At 38.4% G+C, this 19,024-nt stretch overlaps 1 protein-coding gene across 2 annotated transcripts in view; it reads right to left on the reverse strand.

Annotated features, from left to right (window-relative positions):
- Positions 1–19,024, reverse strand: part of TRIO (trio Rho guanine nucleotide exchange factor) — a 254,322-nt gene that overhangs the window by 99,253 nt on the left and 136,045 nt on the right. For both annotated transcript variants that reach the window (XM_035318490.1, XM_035318491.1), the window contains exons 14-19: positions 15,260–15,455; positions 14,481–14,647; positions 8,602–8,721; positions 6,831–7,022; positions 5,781–5,930; positions 4,214–4,328 (exon numbers count right to left, since the gene is read on the reverse strand). In XM_035318490.1, coding sequence (XP_035174381.1) covers positions 4,214–4,328; positions 5,781–5,930; positions 6,831–7,022; positions 8,602–8,721; positions 14,481–14,647; positions 15,260–15,455 — 940 coding nt within the window. The remainder of the gene's footprint in view (positions 1–4,213; positions 4,329–5,780; positions 5,931–6,830; positions 7,023–8,601; positions 8,722–14,480; positions 14,648–15,259; positions 15,456–19,024) is intronic.

Below are 19,024 nucleotides of genomic sequence, written 5' to 3' on the forward strand. Positions count from 1 at the left end.
CCCCAGCCTGCCCGCTGGCAGGCTGGGGGTGCAGCAAGAGCTGGGAGGGGACAGACCCAGGACAGCTGACCCAAACTGGCCAAAGGGGTATTCCATACCATCTGACGGCATGCTGAACAATACATAGGGGTGGCTAGCCGGGGTGGGGGGGGGGGGGATGGCTGCTCGGGGCTGGGCTGGGCATCGGTCAGCGGGTGGTGAGCAATTGCATTGTGCATCACTTGTTTGTACATATTACTATTATTATTATTATTATTTTCTATCTTAATGAACTGTCTGTATCTCAACCCACAGGCTTCACTTTCCCGTTTCTCTCCCCCATCCCAGAGAGGGAGGGGGGAGGGTGAGCAAACGGCTGTGTGGTGTTTAGCTGCCAGCCGGGTTAAACCACAACAATGGCAAAGGCTTTTTGCTTATAATATGCTGCAGATCTTATCTGAACTCTGCTTCTTTAATGCTTATTGGTTTTTATTTCAAATAAATAAATCCTAGCAGTTTTCTTGTGAAGCTCACTTCACCCACTGTTTCTTTCAAAGCAGCAACCCTAGTGGATTTTGTAGCTACCGCAAACCCAGATGGCAAGCTGAAATACTTGGGAATGGAGAATCGCAAGATCTCTGTCAGGTGATTCTGTTGGAAGTGCAAAGAACCCAAAGGGAAGTCTCCACCATTTGAAAGAAACAGAAGAGACAACAAAAAAAGCTTATCCTTTGTTTTATCCTTTTATCCTTTGCTTTAATTGTTTTTCTACTGACACCCACAACCGTGTATTTTCAACGAATACAAATGAAGAGTCTTAGGTGCTAGACCTCTGAACATCTTAGTGTCCCCCAGCCCCATGGCGCTCGTCCACCATGCCTTAACGTGCAAAAGCTAACAACTCAGAGAAACGGTTTGACAGGTAAGCTCAAAGGCAGCCTGAAGGGAAAAACATTGCTCCCTATCTATGGGTGAGCTGGGACCAATTACAATCACCTGTTACTGCCTTCCTGAGGATTATGAAACCTGGCTGCGCTGCTGCCAATATATTCCTGCTTGGAAATACCATACTCCCATTTGACATGGAGCGCTGAGATCACCCAGAATTTGCTTTTCGTTGTAATCTGGTAACTGCAGCCAATGTTTTATTCCTGCTGGGCAGGCTACCCTCAAACATGCCTCAACTAATCTGTCCCCTTGCCAAGTCATGAGCAGATCTGCTATACGCAACGCTGCCTCACCTGCTTTCTCAGTTTTATTTCTGCCTTAGGCCACCTCTGAAATGCTTGCACAGAACATACACCAAATTTCTGGGGGATTACCATTATATAACGTAATAAACCCAAATGGGGTTTATAAAAAGAGGCATCTTGATAATGACGCAAGTTCTGATACACAGCAAGTAAGGTGAATTTAGCTAACTGGAACAGCACTTGTTCTATGAGGACATGATACAGATGGCAAGCCAGTGAGACATTTGGCTGAGTCCCATTAATGTTACTGCCATTAATTTCTTGGACGGACAAGGAATGGAACACACATTTTATAAAACAACTATAAGAAGTTAGAGAATGTAGACTTTTCACATCAGGTTTAGATGAGCAGCTCTAACTATTTCAAGCCTTCTGAACTGTTGTTTTCTTTAGTTTCAACATTTGTTAGAATACCAAAGTAGTTCCTGAGCTTTCAATTTATTCTGGCTCTATCAGCTGAAATCTCTTGGAGCTTGTCTCTATACATCTTGCACTCTCTATCAGATTATCTAAAAATGTGAGCAACACTAGACCACAGTTCCTTCATCTACGATGTTCACCTGTAACCTGTGAAGGAGAAGCAAGAAAGAAGCACGTGAAACTAGCAGCAGAAGGCAAGATGAAGATGCTCTGTTTCTGAGCTCACAGCTATTGTCACTAGCTGAATCCACCTGCCACAACAAAGTTTTGGGCCACTACTACTTCATAAAAATTGGCTTGGGCATGGTGTCTGATACAGAATTTGTATAGCTGTAACGACATGTCAAGAAAATTATTTACACTGGTATGAAGGGACAGAATGACATCTTTCAGAGTTCAGTATCCATTGTGATAACTGTTTCCCAGGAGGAATGCGTTCAGCTAAACTACGCCTACACAAACAGATTGCTTTTCTAGATATTTTAACCTGCTTCTGGGAACAAGGATCAAGTCTGCCACTGAATAATGTATGTTAATTTGCTTTTTTGTTTGTTTTTTAAAAAAAAGTTCAGCAATTCTGCAGAAACTCAAGGGTTACTCCATTTTATAAACAGTTCTTTTTAATGTCTGAATACTATATAATGAGCACAGTCTAACACATTATTTCATTTTGTTGAAACACAGAGTGCATCTGTTCTGCAGGACCATTACACACAGTCGTACTCAGATGTATTTTTGAAATAAACACTGTACTCTTCTCAATCCTATCTATTTAGAAAAGAGATTAAAAGAGACTACTGTTCTGAAATGTAATTATTTTTAAGGACATTAGCAAAGACTTCTCTACTTTTCCATCATTTGAACACATTTATCTTTCTCAGAATGACTGTTTCTGCACAAAACAGCTTTTGGAACCGAATCTTAAAATTTGTCTACGAATCCTAATACTTTTCTTCTTACACTGAAGAAACATTATAGCTCAACTTCCTGCTTGCTTCTGTTTTGATTTTGTTTTCTACTACTAAGAGAAGAGCTAATTGACAAATGCCATCAACAGTTTTTCAGTACTGATACAGCCTGCATCTGCATAGAGATTTTGTCTTACGCAGTTCAAAAAATGTTGATGTCTTCGGGATGGGGGGGAAAATAATCTTTTGTCTTATGTGAACATGCTCAGTGTTTCAACAGACACTACCTAATTAATTCCCTACAAATGTCCAATACCCTATTATTTCTCCAAGAAGAAAAAATCAACACGGAGATTTTCAGTTTGAATACAATCAGATACATAGATGAGCTTAACACAAACTTTTTTCCTGTTATGGGAAAATGAAGGAAGTGAGCATGTACCTTTCTGGTAGAATCAAAAAATAATTTAGAATGGAAGTGACCTCTGGAAATCTCATCTGTTGCAACATCTCCCTCAAAGCAAGAGTAACTTCAGAATTGTTCTGGGACTTGTTCAACTGAATTTTAAAAATTCCCAAAGACTCCATCACTTCTCTGGGCTACCTGTTCTACTTGGTGCTTCTCACTTCTGCTCTAACACTTTTTCCTTATATCCATTCAGAATTTTCTATTAGGACCAAAAAATTGCAGCAAAGTCCTAATGCTGTATTCCTCTGAGTTTGGCTCCGCCTTCTGCATAACTCCATTTGGATAGCTGCAAACAGCAATTAATTAGGCAATTTGACTTAGACTTCCCTGTTTCTGAGTCTGTAGCATGGATGAGTGTTCAGCCACAGCTTCAAAATGCATCAAGCAGTATATGACTAGCAAATAAGCAATTAAAATGCAGTCTTTATTTCTGAATGTCTCCCTCCAATCTCTGTTTTGCCCACTTCACCCACCATTTATGCACACCCTACTGATTTCTATCCTTTTGCCACGTTCATCCCTGAAAACCCTACAGATTTCTCTCTCTAGTCGATTCCCCACAACACAAGTTACACCTCAAAGCTGCACTATGTTGAATTAGTCCTACCAAAAGCTAAGCCCCACATAATGGTTCTTTCCTGCCTCATCTCAGCTACTACTTATGAAAACAAGAAATGTAAATGTGATCCCAGTTATCCTATACTTTGTCAAGTTCCTAGAACTGATTCAACTATATGAAGGGCCCAAGGGCATCATTCGAGGGATTGCCTTGGCATTCCTGAGGAACTCACAGAATGCACCACACCAGTAGACTGAGTAAGCTTAAAGTGATCAGCAGCTCCCCTTTGGCTTCAGACCAAACATTATCACATGGAAGTTTATTATCTCATTCTCTAAACAAAAGCAGCACATCTGAGTTTCAAATTGCAAGAAGATCAAGCATAAGCAGGAGATAAACACATTCAGAGCAAATTCGTTTGGGTATAAGAAAATTTGATGACTGGCAGCTCTTTCAAAGTGTGAGAACAATTTTAATTAATTCCTGTTAAGCCTGACAGAACCATTTCCACTTCTGCAAGCTTCAGTCCCCCAGCATCACACACACCACAGCACATGATCATTGTGTTCTTTGGATGGGGGGAAAAAAAAAAAAAAAAAAAAAAAAAGAACAAGAATCCCCTTACTTTTGACTTGCTGTTCAGGTGCTTTAATGTGTGTCACCATCCCTGGCATGTTTACGCTATTCCTGTGCAGGTATTTCAGGAAGACATCGGCATTCCTCCGGGCCAGCGTGCAAGCCTAGAGAGTCAGCAGTATTATTTTCTTTCACGATGTACACATATGCATCCAAAAGAGATGAAGGGCCTTCCTCTCCCCCTTTTTGTGTATATCCCCCCCTCTGCACATTAAGAAGTGTTGCCTATTAAATTCTTCTACAAGTAAGCCAACCCAACCATTAAAATAGTTTCCCCAACAAATAATCCTTCCTTATCTGGCAGGAAAAAAAACAACAGCACACCAAAAACAAACAAAAAAACCCCAACCAAACAAAATGCTATTAGTTTTTATCTGAAGATCCTGGAAAGCAATTACCTGCTTTAGAGCTTTCAGCATGACTCAGAGCTCATAGTTTGTTTTGTGTATGTGCCACTTGAAATGATTTATTGCATAAACAGAGTGCACATGCTTATGACATCACCTGGATATTCTAAAACATCCACCAATACTTTACACAAAAAGTAATTGCTTTGCTGAAGTGAAACCAAAAGTGCTAAAATATTAAGACGTCCTTCAAAGGCCTTGAGAACTTTGAGTCCTCTCAGCTGTACTGCCAACGCTCAGCTCAGCTGCCTTCTTCATCTTAATGCACATCAAGTACTATATACGGTCTGGCTGCCTTATTTCAGAACATGAAATGCTGTTTTAAATTGGTTAGATGCAGTAACAAAGATACCAAGTAATTTCTCAAATTATTTTAACCCAAAGTCTGGAAATTCACATGCCCGTTGCTGAAAGATGCATTTGACAGCATACTTAGAGCTACGCTAATACATTTTTGAATGTTCTCATCTGTGCATTGAGAACAAAAAGGCTTTTAGTAAAACTAAGTTATATACTGTGAAGTCTTTCAAGGCAATACTGGAAAAAGCCTTTGGTTATAGGCTTATTCATGATGCTTTGAAAGCATCCGTTACACTTTTATTCAGTATGATCAATAACTCTCTTCATTAGGGCATTAGCTAGAATAAAAAACCTTAATTTATCTGCAGACTATTACACAATTCCAACTACTCCCAGATGCTTGTCTAGTAATTTTCTTCTTTCTGTACTGTAGTCCAAGTACAACTAAGAGTTGCTCTGATACACAGGCAGTAATGACAATATGTGACTGTCACTTCTTTTCCAAAGCAGCAGCTTTTAAGTATTCTTTACAATGACAGTTGCTCAAAGCTGTGATTCCCAATTCAACTTCAGTCACAGTGGGAGACCTGACATCTATTGAAGTTCCACAGGAAATACATTTATAAGGCTGGCCACAACTTTATGCACTTGGCTGTACTCTCCTATTCACTGTCACAAGTGGTTAACATGCCACTTACCACATCTTGTGGTTCAGAACATTCACATAGCTTAGCTTTAAACTAGACACAGCTCCCTTGCTTTCCAGGCACATTTTAAGTGCTGTAATAGTGAATGTTTGAGTGCTTGCTTTCTAAGACACAGAAGACCACAAAAAGTGATGAAACCTACCTTTAGGAATGCCTCCTTCTGTTCCAGGTGTTTGCTTATCATGGGTGTAACATGATCTGTTTCAGAGTTGGGACCCAGCTTATCTGCTCCCCCACACCAGTCCTCTTCTCGTTTATATTCTTGCTCCAGGCTTTCCAGCACACTGCACACCTATCAGGCAGAAGGAGTCCAACTTGCATGTAATTCAGTACATCAAGAATTTGAAAACTGAACTTCTTTGAGTTTTGAGAACTGACAGAAAAACTGAAAACTGATCTATCCCTTACATATATCTTAGGTTCTGACATATTTTTACTGGAACTTAATGGAAGATAATCAACTTTGGCTTTAGGATTGCAAATGTTGGCCTTCTTAGGCGGCATTGCTCAGGATGCTCTCTCTGAAGTTGCTCATCTTTCCCAGCCTCTGTGACTGCAAAGTTTGGGATAAGCTTCAGACATGACTGCAGAGGAAGCAACCTTGCCAATATTCCCACTAACTCTTCTGCTGACTAGTCAGATAAAGCTGATTTTCCTCTGACTCTCACACAAAACACAACATTAACCATCTGCAATAGTTCCATTAAAACCTCTGTGTCACTCGCTTGTGGTTTAAGCCAAACTTCTTGATACAAGCAGTAATTAAACTAAGCACTTGTACTCCTGTTTTATTCCAGAAATGTTTTACAAGCCTTTTTCTCGATTAAAATAAGAATCTGGGGAACATTAAAGGCCAGAGAGACAGAAAAGGCTGACAAAGAAATTTGAGTCTTCACCAGTAAACACTGCGCTTTGGTAATCTTTGAATTTTTCTCATTGAAGTGAGCGTAGCCAGACAAGTAAGACAGTAGCCACCAAGTAGTTAGTGCAATTTGTCTACTACTCAGTTAAAACCATAATTTCTGTTGCTAAGGCAGCTGGGAAAATAATTTGCTTTTTGAATTTTTTATATTTTCTGACTGCATTTGTTATCAAATTAGTAAACATAAACCAAATCCAGTCAACCATTTTCTTTTGACACTACACTGAAGAATTAACCAAGGCTGGCACAGCTCACGTAGCATTTCTGTACCTGTTCAGAAGTTTTATAGAAGGCAACAGAGGCATTCACAAGCTTGAGACGGTCCTCCATCTTCAGCATCAGTTGTTGCCAATGGGAAGCAACCTTCTCTGCACACTCCCTGATCATATCCATGTCATAGTGATTAGCCTGTAGCATTGCCTCTGCTTTCTGCTGAACCTGTAGGGCACTTTGATGCGTTTTCTGACAAGAGATGAAAAATCAGGAGTTCAGTAGAGCATTTGAGTTCATTTTCTTGAAGACCTCAAAGGCTCACATTTCCACTGTGTCAGTGACATTTCTACACGCACACACACATACTCATAAACTAAAAATAACTGTCTAATATTAGCCACTGCATGACTTCATTATGCAAACACAAGGAAAATAAATCCTAAGGAGATTTACCAGCAAATCAACAATGATTAGCAGACTACAATAAAAGCTGACTGCAAAGCATTAATCACACATCACATCTCTATGTCACAGTAAAATTCTTTATAACCACGAATTCCAGGTTGATTTTCTTTCCCTTCATCATAAGGAGGGAAAAAGATGGGAAGGGTTTATCTTATTTTGGTCTGATTGCTATTTCTGTACTCACAGCTTTAAAGTAGTCTATTGCAAATTAATAGTGAGCAAAGTTGCAAGCGTATAGTCCAATACAAAAGACAACTCTCTCCACTCATTATAAGCAAAATTTTAACTTTAGTTCTCCGTATAAACACATACTTGCCTAAATTCTTCAACACTTAGCTATATTAAATATGATTAAATCTGAGTCCAGAATGACTCAGAAAACACAGAATTTAACCTTCCTAGTCATGTATCCTTAAATTGACAAACACTTAGAGGTCACATGATTTTTATCCTTAAGAGTCACCAAAGCTGTCAAAATGAGTGTACATATAGCTCAAACTGTTAAAAAAAAACAAAAACAAAAACAAAAAAACATAGAGATCCACAAAATGGCCTAAGCACATGAAACTATTACTGCAAGACAGTACTTCTGAAAACTGGAATTGTTTTCCCAAAGGAACATAACATTGGTTACATTTTCAGGAAAAGTTCTTTAAAAAGCATACTATATATAACCAATGTCACCACAAATCCCTCAGTAGTGCATATAAATCAATATTATTGTGTTCCAGTCAAACTTAAGATCTCTGTACAATTTTTGCACAGAGATGACCAGTCCAATATATTTAGTTTGAAATCAAAGCAGGAGGAAGGATACTTAACCACACACAAATTTCAGTAAAACTTGCCATTGAACAAAAATGGAAACATTAAAATACCATATCATAATCCGCTGAAGAAATGGTTGTTGTTCTTTAATCAGAATACATACAATTAATGCATGCTGTTTCATTTATTCTCAACTTTAACACCTAGTTTTATATTGTATTCTAAGAAACGGGTAACGCCATTTTCAGTAAAGCTGCTGTTAACAGACTTACTTGATTTATATTTTAACCTTTTTATTCTTCTCCAGTCAAAAAATACCACTTTACAACGTTGCAAAAAAGGCACTGAGAAGAGGTAGGCGTCTGGCATTGCAGACCCAAAACAAGAAAAAAAGAACATGAACAAAAGCCTCACCTTCCCAATAAGTGTTTTTATCTCTTTGCCATAAGATGGTTTCAATACTGTAGCGTTAACCCACCAGTATGAAAAGGGAAAGAAGAAATACGTCTTCTTAGGATAATTAATGCTGTTTACAGAGACTCATGAATGGTAATAGCGGACTTCTTGGATACGGTCACTGAAATGGTGCTTTTACCTCTATTGCATGTTGAAACTGTTCATGTTCCCTCTGTAACTGTTCTGCTTCCTGCAAAGAGCTAGCAGTGATAAGGCCAGCATTTAGCATTGACTCCCCATTTCGGATCCAGCCCAAAACCTGTAACAAAAGAGAAGACCTTAAAATACACAATTCCACTGCCTGCCAGCAAGAAAAGCATCATTGCTAGGGACAAAACTATCTACGGACACATGGTTCTGGAACTGATGCCTAAATCATTTATTATACATTTACAGTGAGCGATATATATGTGATATAACACAGGCAATGACATTCACTGTAATTGCCTATTTCACTTAGCTGACAACTTGCATGTTTCAGTCAACTATTACATGTTTGTGGGTTCATTTTTTACTGAAGCAAGGTTGTGCTTCTGAATGTCACTTAGGCCACCTGCAAAACAGAATAAAATTACAAATAATAGTTGCTGAAGAGCCAGTGTCAGTCACGTAAATTGAAGGCATGCACCTTCATAAAAAGAGAGCAAATAATTCAGAGTATTAACATTGAGAAAAAAGACTGTTAAGTGTTTTCTAATTGCTTGAATGTTTTTGTTTCTCAGGAAGTGTCTTCTTGACTCGTCTAAAACCACAAGAATTCCAGGATGGGGAGAAGCCTCAGGAGGCCACCTAGTGCATTCCTCACCAAAAGCAGCAACATTTAACCATAAGGGCCCCCCCCCCCCCCGCCAAAGATCTGTGCCCTGTTCATTACTCAAGACTCCAGTAATGGGCATCCCACACTTTCACAAGACATTTTTATCACCTTAAGTCTTCTTCCTAATGTCTAACTGTCAAAATCTCTCTTGCTTTAATTTCAGCTGATCTAATTTGTCCTGCCCACAATACACAAAAACAAAAACAAACAAACAAACAAAAAACTTTTCTCCCTATTGGCATCATTTTCTCCTATCCTCTCCCTCAATAATTTTACCCTATTCCTTCCTCTAGACAACACTCCTCATTGACACCAGTCTTCAACCACTCCCCTATGAACTTAGCCTCCTAATTTTTCTCACTACTCTTTTATGAGCGCTCTCTAGTTGATAACCATCACTTCTGTCAAAATCTTTCAATTATTGAGTAAAGTTGGACATAATTGAGGTTATTCACTGTTGTCTGCGAACTTTTCTGCAGAATTACTGCCCAGCCAGTAATTACCCATGTTGCATTTGTTCAGCTCATTATTCCTGCCAGTAAATCATGCTCTGCATTTGTCACTAATAAAATTCATATCCTTCATGCAGCACAATTCTCCAATACATCAAGATTGTCCTGAACTGTAATTCAGTGTCCCCTGATAAACTGAAGTACCTTTTCCAGTTACTTTTGCCTTCATCTTCGGATTTAATAGCATAATCTCTACACCAACATACAGATTTTCTAACTACAAACATAAGCTTCTGGCCTTGAAACAACTGCTGCTGCTGCAAGGAAAGGCTTCCAGATCACAGCACAGGGCAGGTGAAGACTGCCATGAAAACAGTTAGGTTAAGACACCTGGGGTACTTAAATACTCATGGGAGCAAGGCAAGGAAGGCCTCAAGAACAAGAAAAGGGAAAATATTGTAGGAAACAGATGGGTCCAGAAGATTTTAGACAGAAATTAAGATTGAAGGACAAGGTTTATCTTGAAGAACATAGAGGGTGGAAGATTTTTTTAAATCACTTTTTAATTTCTATTTTGTCTTATAAAAGCACTTCTAAACTCTCTTTCTATCATACTAATTAATTCTTCCAGGTATAACATAATAAAACGCATTGCCTTTGTGTTAAAATACATTTAGCCTTCTCCAGAGAATTTACAAAGAACAAGAGTGTTTAAAGCAGCACTACTTCAAAGCTCTTCTTGACTTGGCATCCTTCACACGCAGCAGGGACAGCTAGCACAGAATCTGCTATTTCAAACATGCTGATTTGCACTCCTGCTTATTGCAGATTAGGATGGAAGCACAGAAGTGGGTGGGACTCATAGGAGGGAAGTTGCCAGCAGCATTTTTTCCTTCCCCTTCTCTCTGCTCTGACTGAAAGGGATAACATAAGTAGTAGTAAACAGCAAGCCTGTTCTTCTTCCAAGGCTGCTGCCTTGCAGTGTCTGTTGGTGTATTCCCATCACCTCACCACTGGAGTGGACCACACACCCCATCTTTTCCCCTCCTAGTCTTCAGCAGGCTGGAAAAGCATCAGCAGAACATCAGCAAAATTCTGCAAATGAAACAGTTTGGGACACTTAAAAGGGTAGTTCTATACATAAATGCCTAAGTTTGGTTTCTGGTATTGATTTTTTACTCCAACTAGACATGATCACAAGACACACCTGCTTCAGCAAGCAGTCCTATGTGCATTTTCATATCCATATGGCTCTATGTGGAGTGCCAGAATACTCGCCCTGAATAGTATTCTTGGAGAATCAGAGCTCAAACACTGTGGACTGTGTTTGCACCGAGCTTTAAGATCTACATGTATGAATCCAAGGCAGCTCAAGGCATTCTTGAGGATTCAGGCTTGGACTACACTGTTATACATGTGAATATATAGACATATCCAAGAACATATACCATAATCATTACTGCAAACAACAGTACACTGCAAAGGTTTAACAAGCATAGTAAAGTAAATGCACTTTGGGGATTGGTAGAAAATTTGACCCATGTAGATGATGCATGCTAAGACAACTAAAGCATTCATTCTACACAGTGAGTACATGGGAGCAATTTCACCAGTAAGTAATCCTGCAGCTATACATTTTAGGTGATCAAAGGTTTGGCTGGCAAACACGCAAGTGTAGTTGTGGATGAACCAGATGCTCTCAACTATTTATCTGCCTCTACCTGTATGTCCCTACCCTGTATAAAGTGATCACATTTTCCTTTCCACATTGTTTTTTCTACATACAGCTCTCCTTTCTTACTTTAGTGAGCACCCTCTTCCTCCTTACTTCTATGGTGTAGGAATCTTCTGTCTGCTTTTACCCTTTCTGCACCTATTAAGTATCAGGTTGGCAAGCAAATTCTTCGTAGGATTTCTTTAAACCTGTTTGTCTTCTAGCTCTTCTGCTTCCTCCTAGTCTTGAGGCTTGATCTACAGAATGTCAATGACACAAAACAGAACTGGTACTGTGGTTGAGGGAGAAGTAACAAGATGTTTTTATCTGCTTTCTGTGCTCAAAAGAAGCTCACCTAGTACTGAAAAGACTTTATTAACTTATAAAGACTTATTAACTTATAAAGATGGACTTACATATAAAGGCTTAATTTACTTAGAAAGGCTCGATTAATTTATTAAGACTTAAAAAAAGAAACCTTACTTTGCTAAAAAATGAAGCCAGGAGACAGTTTTCTGGTCTCAATTACAACAACCTGAGGGATGCACCCTATGGAAAAATTCCTGCAGTATTCCAATCTAATAATCTGTCATGACTACAAGCTAAATAAATATAAGTGTGTAAAATGTGAAACTACAACAGCAGTAGTGACAGTTTTGGCAGAAAAATATCCAATGTCAATCTTGTTAAAAACTTAAATATGGAGACAGGATCCCATCTACCTAATAAGTATGCTTGATCTCTATTCATCAACAATAAATTCGGCAGGAAATCACAGTAATGGGACTAGAAAACCATGTGCTTACTGCTTCAGGAAATAAAATACAAATAACAAAACAGACTGAAAAGGAGGTTCACTGTGTCATTTTACTCTCAAGTAAAGCACACTTGCTGTGACCTGCTGAGCTATGGAGCTTTTCCCAGTTAAGAGGAGAAAACAAAGATCATGCTTCCTGATATTTAATAAAATTAAGGTAAGTCAGAAGTGTTTTTCTGGTAAGGCAACTGAAATCACCAAAAGTAGAAGATATTAGACCCAAAACATTCCCAAAAGGATCAAAAGAAATCCTGTAAGACAATATAACATTGTTTTAGTTCCATTCATTTTTTAGGGCTTCAGGCTGGGGAAGTACTGCAGCTTCATTTGTACAATGAAAAATTGGACGAGGAGTTTGTAATACATGAACCTATCAGCTAGGTGTTCATGTAAGCTTGTTTGAAAATTCACATCTATTAGAGCTTTTAATTCAAAATAAAAACCAAGCTGACAGTTGATAGAGATGAGTTCTAAGAATACAAAATAGAGTCATGTTTTTCTCCTAAAACCCACTCTATTGTGAAGAAGTAGCTGGCTGGAATAGCATACTACCTCTCTATTAAGTATGAGATGAACCGATTTTTTTCCAGTGCTTTTTAAAAAAATCTAAACTTGAGCTTCACTTTCAGTCAGGGCTAGTACTGGCTTGGAAAAGTTACAAACATCTAACAGAACCAATCTACAAAACCATGTATTAAGTGTAACATGAATATTCCTCTACAATCCATTATATTAATCTTCTGCTTCTATCTGCCAAAATATGAAACATTTCTTCTGCAAATACATTTTAAACAGGTGTCTCTTTCTTGTCATATTTAACCTGTATGAAAACAAAGCTAATGCAAAAAGGTACTCAGTTTCTTGTGGGAGCATCCAATAGAAGTAACTATTTCATAGTGCTACATTCTGTTCTGTAACCAAATATTATTTCAGTACTGTGGGAATTCATGACTTATCTTTCTTACTAGTCTATCCCATCGTGGCCTACTGATGTACCATAAAGGAATGAGACTGCCTCAGCTGGTATTCACATTCTTTCTTTTTCATTTTTTCTTTTCTTTGCAAATTTGCACTCTTTTCCTTCATCCTCAAAACTGCTTGCAACTGAGTACAGAAACTATCCTAATCCACAACAACTTTAATTTCAACCATTACTTGTGTGAAAAGTCATTTGCAGTTTGCATTTTATGGAGGTGAACAAGTACTAAGACATGCACAGGACAACTCAGTAGAGTATGCAAAGGCTTTAACTAGAAGGCCTTATATTTGATTACTACCATAGACTGCACACAATAGACACTGCAAGTTCTTTGCATCCCTTTAATTCAAGACCACACTGCAACTTTGGGTGTTCCACCACAGCCACCAGCTGCTTCCTGGAAATACTTTGAGAATCTACTATTCACCTCTCCAATGCTAACCAGACTCCTTCTGTATTACTTCGCAATCTGTGAGGTTTATCATTCACAGTCTCATAAGTAAGACGAATTTTTCTAAGAGCTCCTGACAAATGGAAAAAAAAAAAAAAAAAAAGTTGTACTGGGAATCATTATGTGACATTAAATGCAACAGATTCTAGCCGATTTCTGTGAGGTTTTCAAGTCTGATAAGGTAAAAGTATTACTTTCTAGTGTTATTTTATTATTAAAACACTAAACAAACAAACAAAAAAGAGAAAAAACATGCTATTTTCACCTGCTTTAGTGGCTTTGCACATAGCATCTCAAATTCACCAAAGGTTTAGGTGTTTTTCAGGTAAGGACCTCAAAACTTAACACTTTATTGCCATGATATGGGAAATTCAGTTTTCACCTCCAGGAAAGTAAACCTTACTATGATACCACTATGTGTAGATGCAGCAAGCAATATACAAAGAAGTATTAGGGCACTGTTCAGGGAATATCACCGAACATTTCTATTAATCACCAACAAAAGATGAAAGTATGTTTTTTATCCTAATTCAAATTACACTTCAAATACATGACTTGTATCCACGTACAAAGAATGTTAATGCAAATTTTAAAAATCACTTAATATTAACAAAGGATGAAATTTCTTTAGGTGCTTAATTCAAGATTGTCCCTCCCTACCTCCAAATACACGAATTCATATATCAAAGTAGTTTTTTATTTCTATTTATGGGACCATCTCTCTCCAAGAGGTATGAAAATAGCACTTGGGGGTTGATCCCCCAGCTCAGGGCACAATTAGTTCGTACCTGCTTAACTTCAGCCTGCAGATGGCGCAGCTGTACGCACTGTTCCAAGTGCTTGCGATGCTGCTCGGCGGCTAAATCCAGCTCCTGCTGCTTCTCATGGAGAAATTCCAGCAGATCCTGAACACGAGTTGCCATGTCTACATCTCTGTCACAAAGCAGCTCAACACCTGTAATCAGCCAGACATTTATAACAGATGTAAGTCTTTCAAAGATAAACAGGAGGTTTCCACTATTCTACACTTACTTTTCCAGTTACTTCTCAAAGTATAACTTAATCTTCAGAGCATTTGCTTAAAAAATCAGGTTTTGCACCTTTTTAAAAATGTAAAATTATTGTTATTATTATTATTATTTACTTATTTTTTAAGAAGCCTGTGATTTACCCCTGGTGAATGAATGCAGTTAAAAACATCAACTGAAGGATCGTAAGAAACCACAAAGGAAGAGTTAAATTGGTTAAATTCTTCCACTTAACTATAAAATTAACTCCCTACTATTTACTCTAATTTTATTGGCTTCCTGCGTGGAATCTCCTTCTTACAAAACTAAACGTCTCCAGATGTTGCCAACTCCTAGATAACAATTACATGCCATAATTACAGCATATATTCATGCATGCTATTCAAATGATTTGAGTATGAAGAAGAAAAAAAACAGGTCCACACTTCTCCAGCTTACAGTTAACCAGCATGTCTGTCATTGTCAGACATCCCATGGAGAGACAATTGGATAATTCCTGTAAAGCCACTACCCTGAATAGCATGAAGGAGCCATCTTACCAGAAGCCTGCACTTCATTGACATACTGCAGCAGATCCTGCCCTTGGTGGATGACATCAAACGTCAAATTATTCATGGTCAGGGCTTTGTCTGCATGATGCTGGAGCCTTTGTTCTGCTATTGTAAGATCTTCAGTGTCGAAGTCATTCATCTGCTGAGAGAGCTCATCATTCCAAGACTCAAGGTCTGAAATTATCTGTGGGAAAAAGGAGAAAGACAATGTTCACTTATCCATTACACATTGCATTTTTATTTCCAGTGTTGCAGTTAAGATGGAGGTCAGAAACTTGAGTCACTCATTGTTGGCTGAATTCACTGATCAGGTTTGATATGGTTCAGATGTGGGTTGTTTCAGCATGGGTTTTAAATTTTAGCAAACAATCCAGAAGAATATATTTGAGAACCAAAATACCTCTTGTTCAAACAGTGCTTGCCTTGTCAAGCATGTAACACCATGAATAGCCTAGAATTGTTTGAAGTAATTCGTTCATCAACACATCACTTACGAAACAGATTAAAACATTAAAAAGGTTGAAATTATCTCCACCTTCAAAGGAAATTGTTGACTTAAAACATATTTTCAGTTCTTCAGACTACATCAAGTAATACCTCATACACGAAGTGCCAGCTTAGCTTTCAGTTACACCATTCTAAAGCTCTTTTACAAAAAAGTCAGCTTTAACCCTCCGAGAGAAGGAATTGTCAGGCTCTGTAAGCACCTTCAACTTCTAACAAACAACCGAGAAGCAATACCTGTCACAAAAGGCAAGGTACTTAGCGAATGCTACAAGAACAAAAACTAATCAGAGTTAAATTTGTGTGCTGAAAGAATTCAGATACACTAATTCCAGATTTTACTCTCAGCGATAAAACGTCCAGAGAAGGCATTCAGGAAGATTTTTAGTTTTTAACGTGTTTTTAACAGGAAGTCTTCCTTGCCCATACACACATGGATGTTTTCCAAATCACATTCCAAAACCTGGCTGAAACCATAAACTCCTTTTAACTGGGATACCAAACTGTTTTCAAGTATAACAGATAATAATGCTTACAAATTATGTAGATCAAAGTGGGTTGAGTTCTTATGGCACAGGTTTGATGCATCAGTTATTTATTTCAGACAGGCCAACTGGTTATCATAAGCAGATCATTGGGAAAGCAAAATTATAGATATCAAGAACCACATCTTTCTTAGTTCTTGAGTTCTACAATTTCAGCAGTAGGACAAACTGACATGAACAATGCTAAATGCCGGGGAGGAAAACACCCATTCATATAGCAAGGCACAGCAAAAAGAGAATCTGGCCAAAGCAGCACTAGCAACAAAACTGTTGTCTGCATAAATATTTAACCAAAGCCATTTACTGTCAGCAGGGGTATGCCACCAAGCTTTCCAAGTGGTTCATCAGAGCAGTGAGGTTACTGAGACAGTTAAACTACAACAGAAACTCCAGGGAAAAAGAACAAAAAACACGTGTAGAATAAAAACAGAATTAAAAAGAAAGCAAAGCCAAATAATCTGTAGAAAGTTTCTACAGTTTCTTGATGGTTTGTTCCCATTCTGCTCAGATGGCACCATAAAAAACTAGACAAGACAAGCAACTATTTTAAAATTGTGGCATCAGTGACTTCATGGTTTAAAGGTGTTCTGCAAAAATTGTACTTCTAAAAAATTTTACACTACATATTCAAGTTCCACACTATGCCATGATGGAGACACTCAACAATCAGGACAGCAATTTACAAATTCTAATCTTGGTTGGCCAGTTCTACCTCAGAGGAAACAGGCAGAAGCTCATGTTTCAGGGGTAACACCGAAAACACAAAAGCTGATGGACAATAGGGAAAGGAAAATATACAGAGTAAGGCCTTTAGCTACTGCTTAAAGGTTCTTTCATCTCTCTTCTATGTACTTCAGACATCACACATGATCTACTTATGCATTACGACTGGCTTGCCCTCCAAACACAGAGGCTTCCCCTCTCACAAAGTCCTACACAACTCCCATTTGTTTCCCTTCTGCTCGGTCCACATCCGACCTGTCTCATCACATCCCTCTGCTCTTCATCTCCTTTTAACCAACTTGAAATATTTCACAAACTTCAAGACTTCCTGACAGCCCAGTCTGCTCCCACCTCATCTTCAAGAGCTGCAAACTCCTCCTCCTAGCACATCCATGCCAGAATACACTTTTTGGAAATTTATGATGCTGTGCAACAGGATACTAAATGAATTACCCCTTGAAATGCAAGACAGGGTAAATAACAGCGAGATTTTTTCTTATTTCCTGTGAAAATCTGTTGCCATAGCTTTCTTGTCTGTGAAACTGGATTAGTTTTCTACTTTCTTCTAACACCTATCAAGTTCAATGACTGTGCATACTTTCTGAGTTCTGTTACAGAATACTTCAAACTTCATAACAAACTTCCTAGTGATGGTGTTCTTACTCTTCGCTGGAGACACCACAGTCACCATGAAGACCATCAACATGAGCATATTTTCCAGTAGCTCTCAGATCAGGATAACACTGTGTTCATTCCTTACCAAAAAGAATGTTTTGCTTTCTCAAAGCATTCATTGCATTATGAAAGCTCTCTGAAATCAGAGTTGCCATTTCATTTTCATCTAGTTAACAACGTTCATAAGTTACTCTCAAGAAACAACTGTTAGACTTGACAAAACTGAAAAACCTAAGCATTAAAGAAGGTGGAAAAACTGTCTTTCAGAACACCATCTTCTGCTGTCTTTCTGAACATCTTCAAAAAGTGGATTTGATTTAATGACGCTTGTGTCACTGTTTTAAAAACAAAGCCAATCCACTGCTCCTCAGAACACAGCCCAACAACTTACCTATCTTACTATCAAAGCAAGTGAAAATAGAACAGGAGATTGCTGTGGTTAAGCTTCAATTTTTATATTAATGGAATGGTTTAAGTAGATTGCAGCCGCTAAGACCTCTCAGACTATCCCTATGATTCGCCTGATATGAACAAAAGGTGGTTCTAAGAGTTCAACATTGTGTTATCACCTCAGCCAAGAGGTTTCGGTGATACTACCCCCAAAGGACAACAACAAAGAACAAGAGTAATAACTTGTTCTCATATTATTTTATGCAACCATGAAATTAAGATCATGGCCCACACTTCATTTAAAGTAGCCTGAAAGACTCTGTACAACAGCATGACATTCCCTGTTCCCTTTAAAAGACCTGGAAACCAAAGATTCAAATAAATAGTGCCAGCATGGTCCCACATTCATTCAAAAGCTAAGAAGCCATAATGCACATCACTGCTGGGGTTCCTAATAACAGCAGTAGTCCTTACATTCTTTCAGCATTCATTACGTGGCTCACGATGATCTATTTCAGCCACTATGAACCCACTGTGTGTCAAGGGCAGAGTTAAAAACTAAAAGAACATGTTAAGCCCTGTCTGCCCACATACTTGAGGGCTTTCCCTGGAAGTTCCTCTGCTTTACAAGTGACACAGATTAGGCTCCTGTTTTGTTTCTGAAGTTTTGTCAAGCCATTCAGCATTAATTACACAGAACAAAGATGAATGACTAATAGACAACTAGAGTAACTGAATCTCAGATTAATACTGCTCTCAAGAAATGGACAACCCAGCAAAAACACAGGGCAATTACCATAGCATTTGTTCAAGAAGTTCCTAGCACAGTCTGAGCTGCCTGACATACCTTTCTATTTGTTACAGCCTAGGGAGTACTGACAGGAAAGAAGGAAGGGTTATAACACACAAGAGATGC

This window comes from Oxyura jamaicensis, chromosome 2 (genome assembly GCF_011077185.1).
Source record: "Oxyura jamaicensis isolate SHBP4307 breed ruddy duck chromosome 2, BPBGC_Ojam_1.0, whole genome shotgun sequence".
Taxonomy (NCBI): Eukaryota; Metazoa; Chordata; class Aves; order Anseriformes; family Anatidae; genus Oxyura; species Oxyura jamaicensis.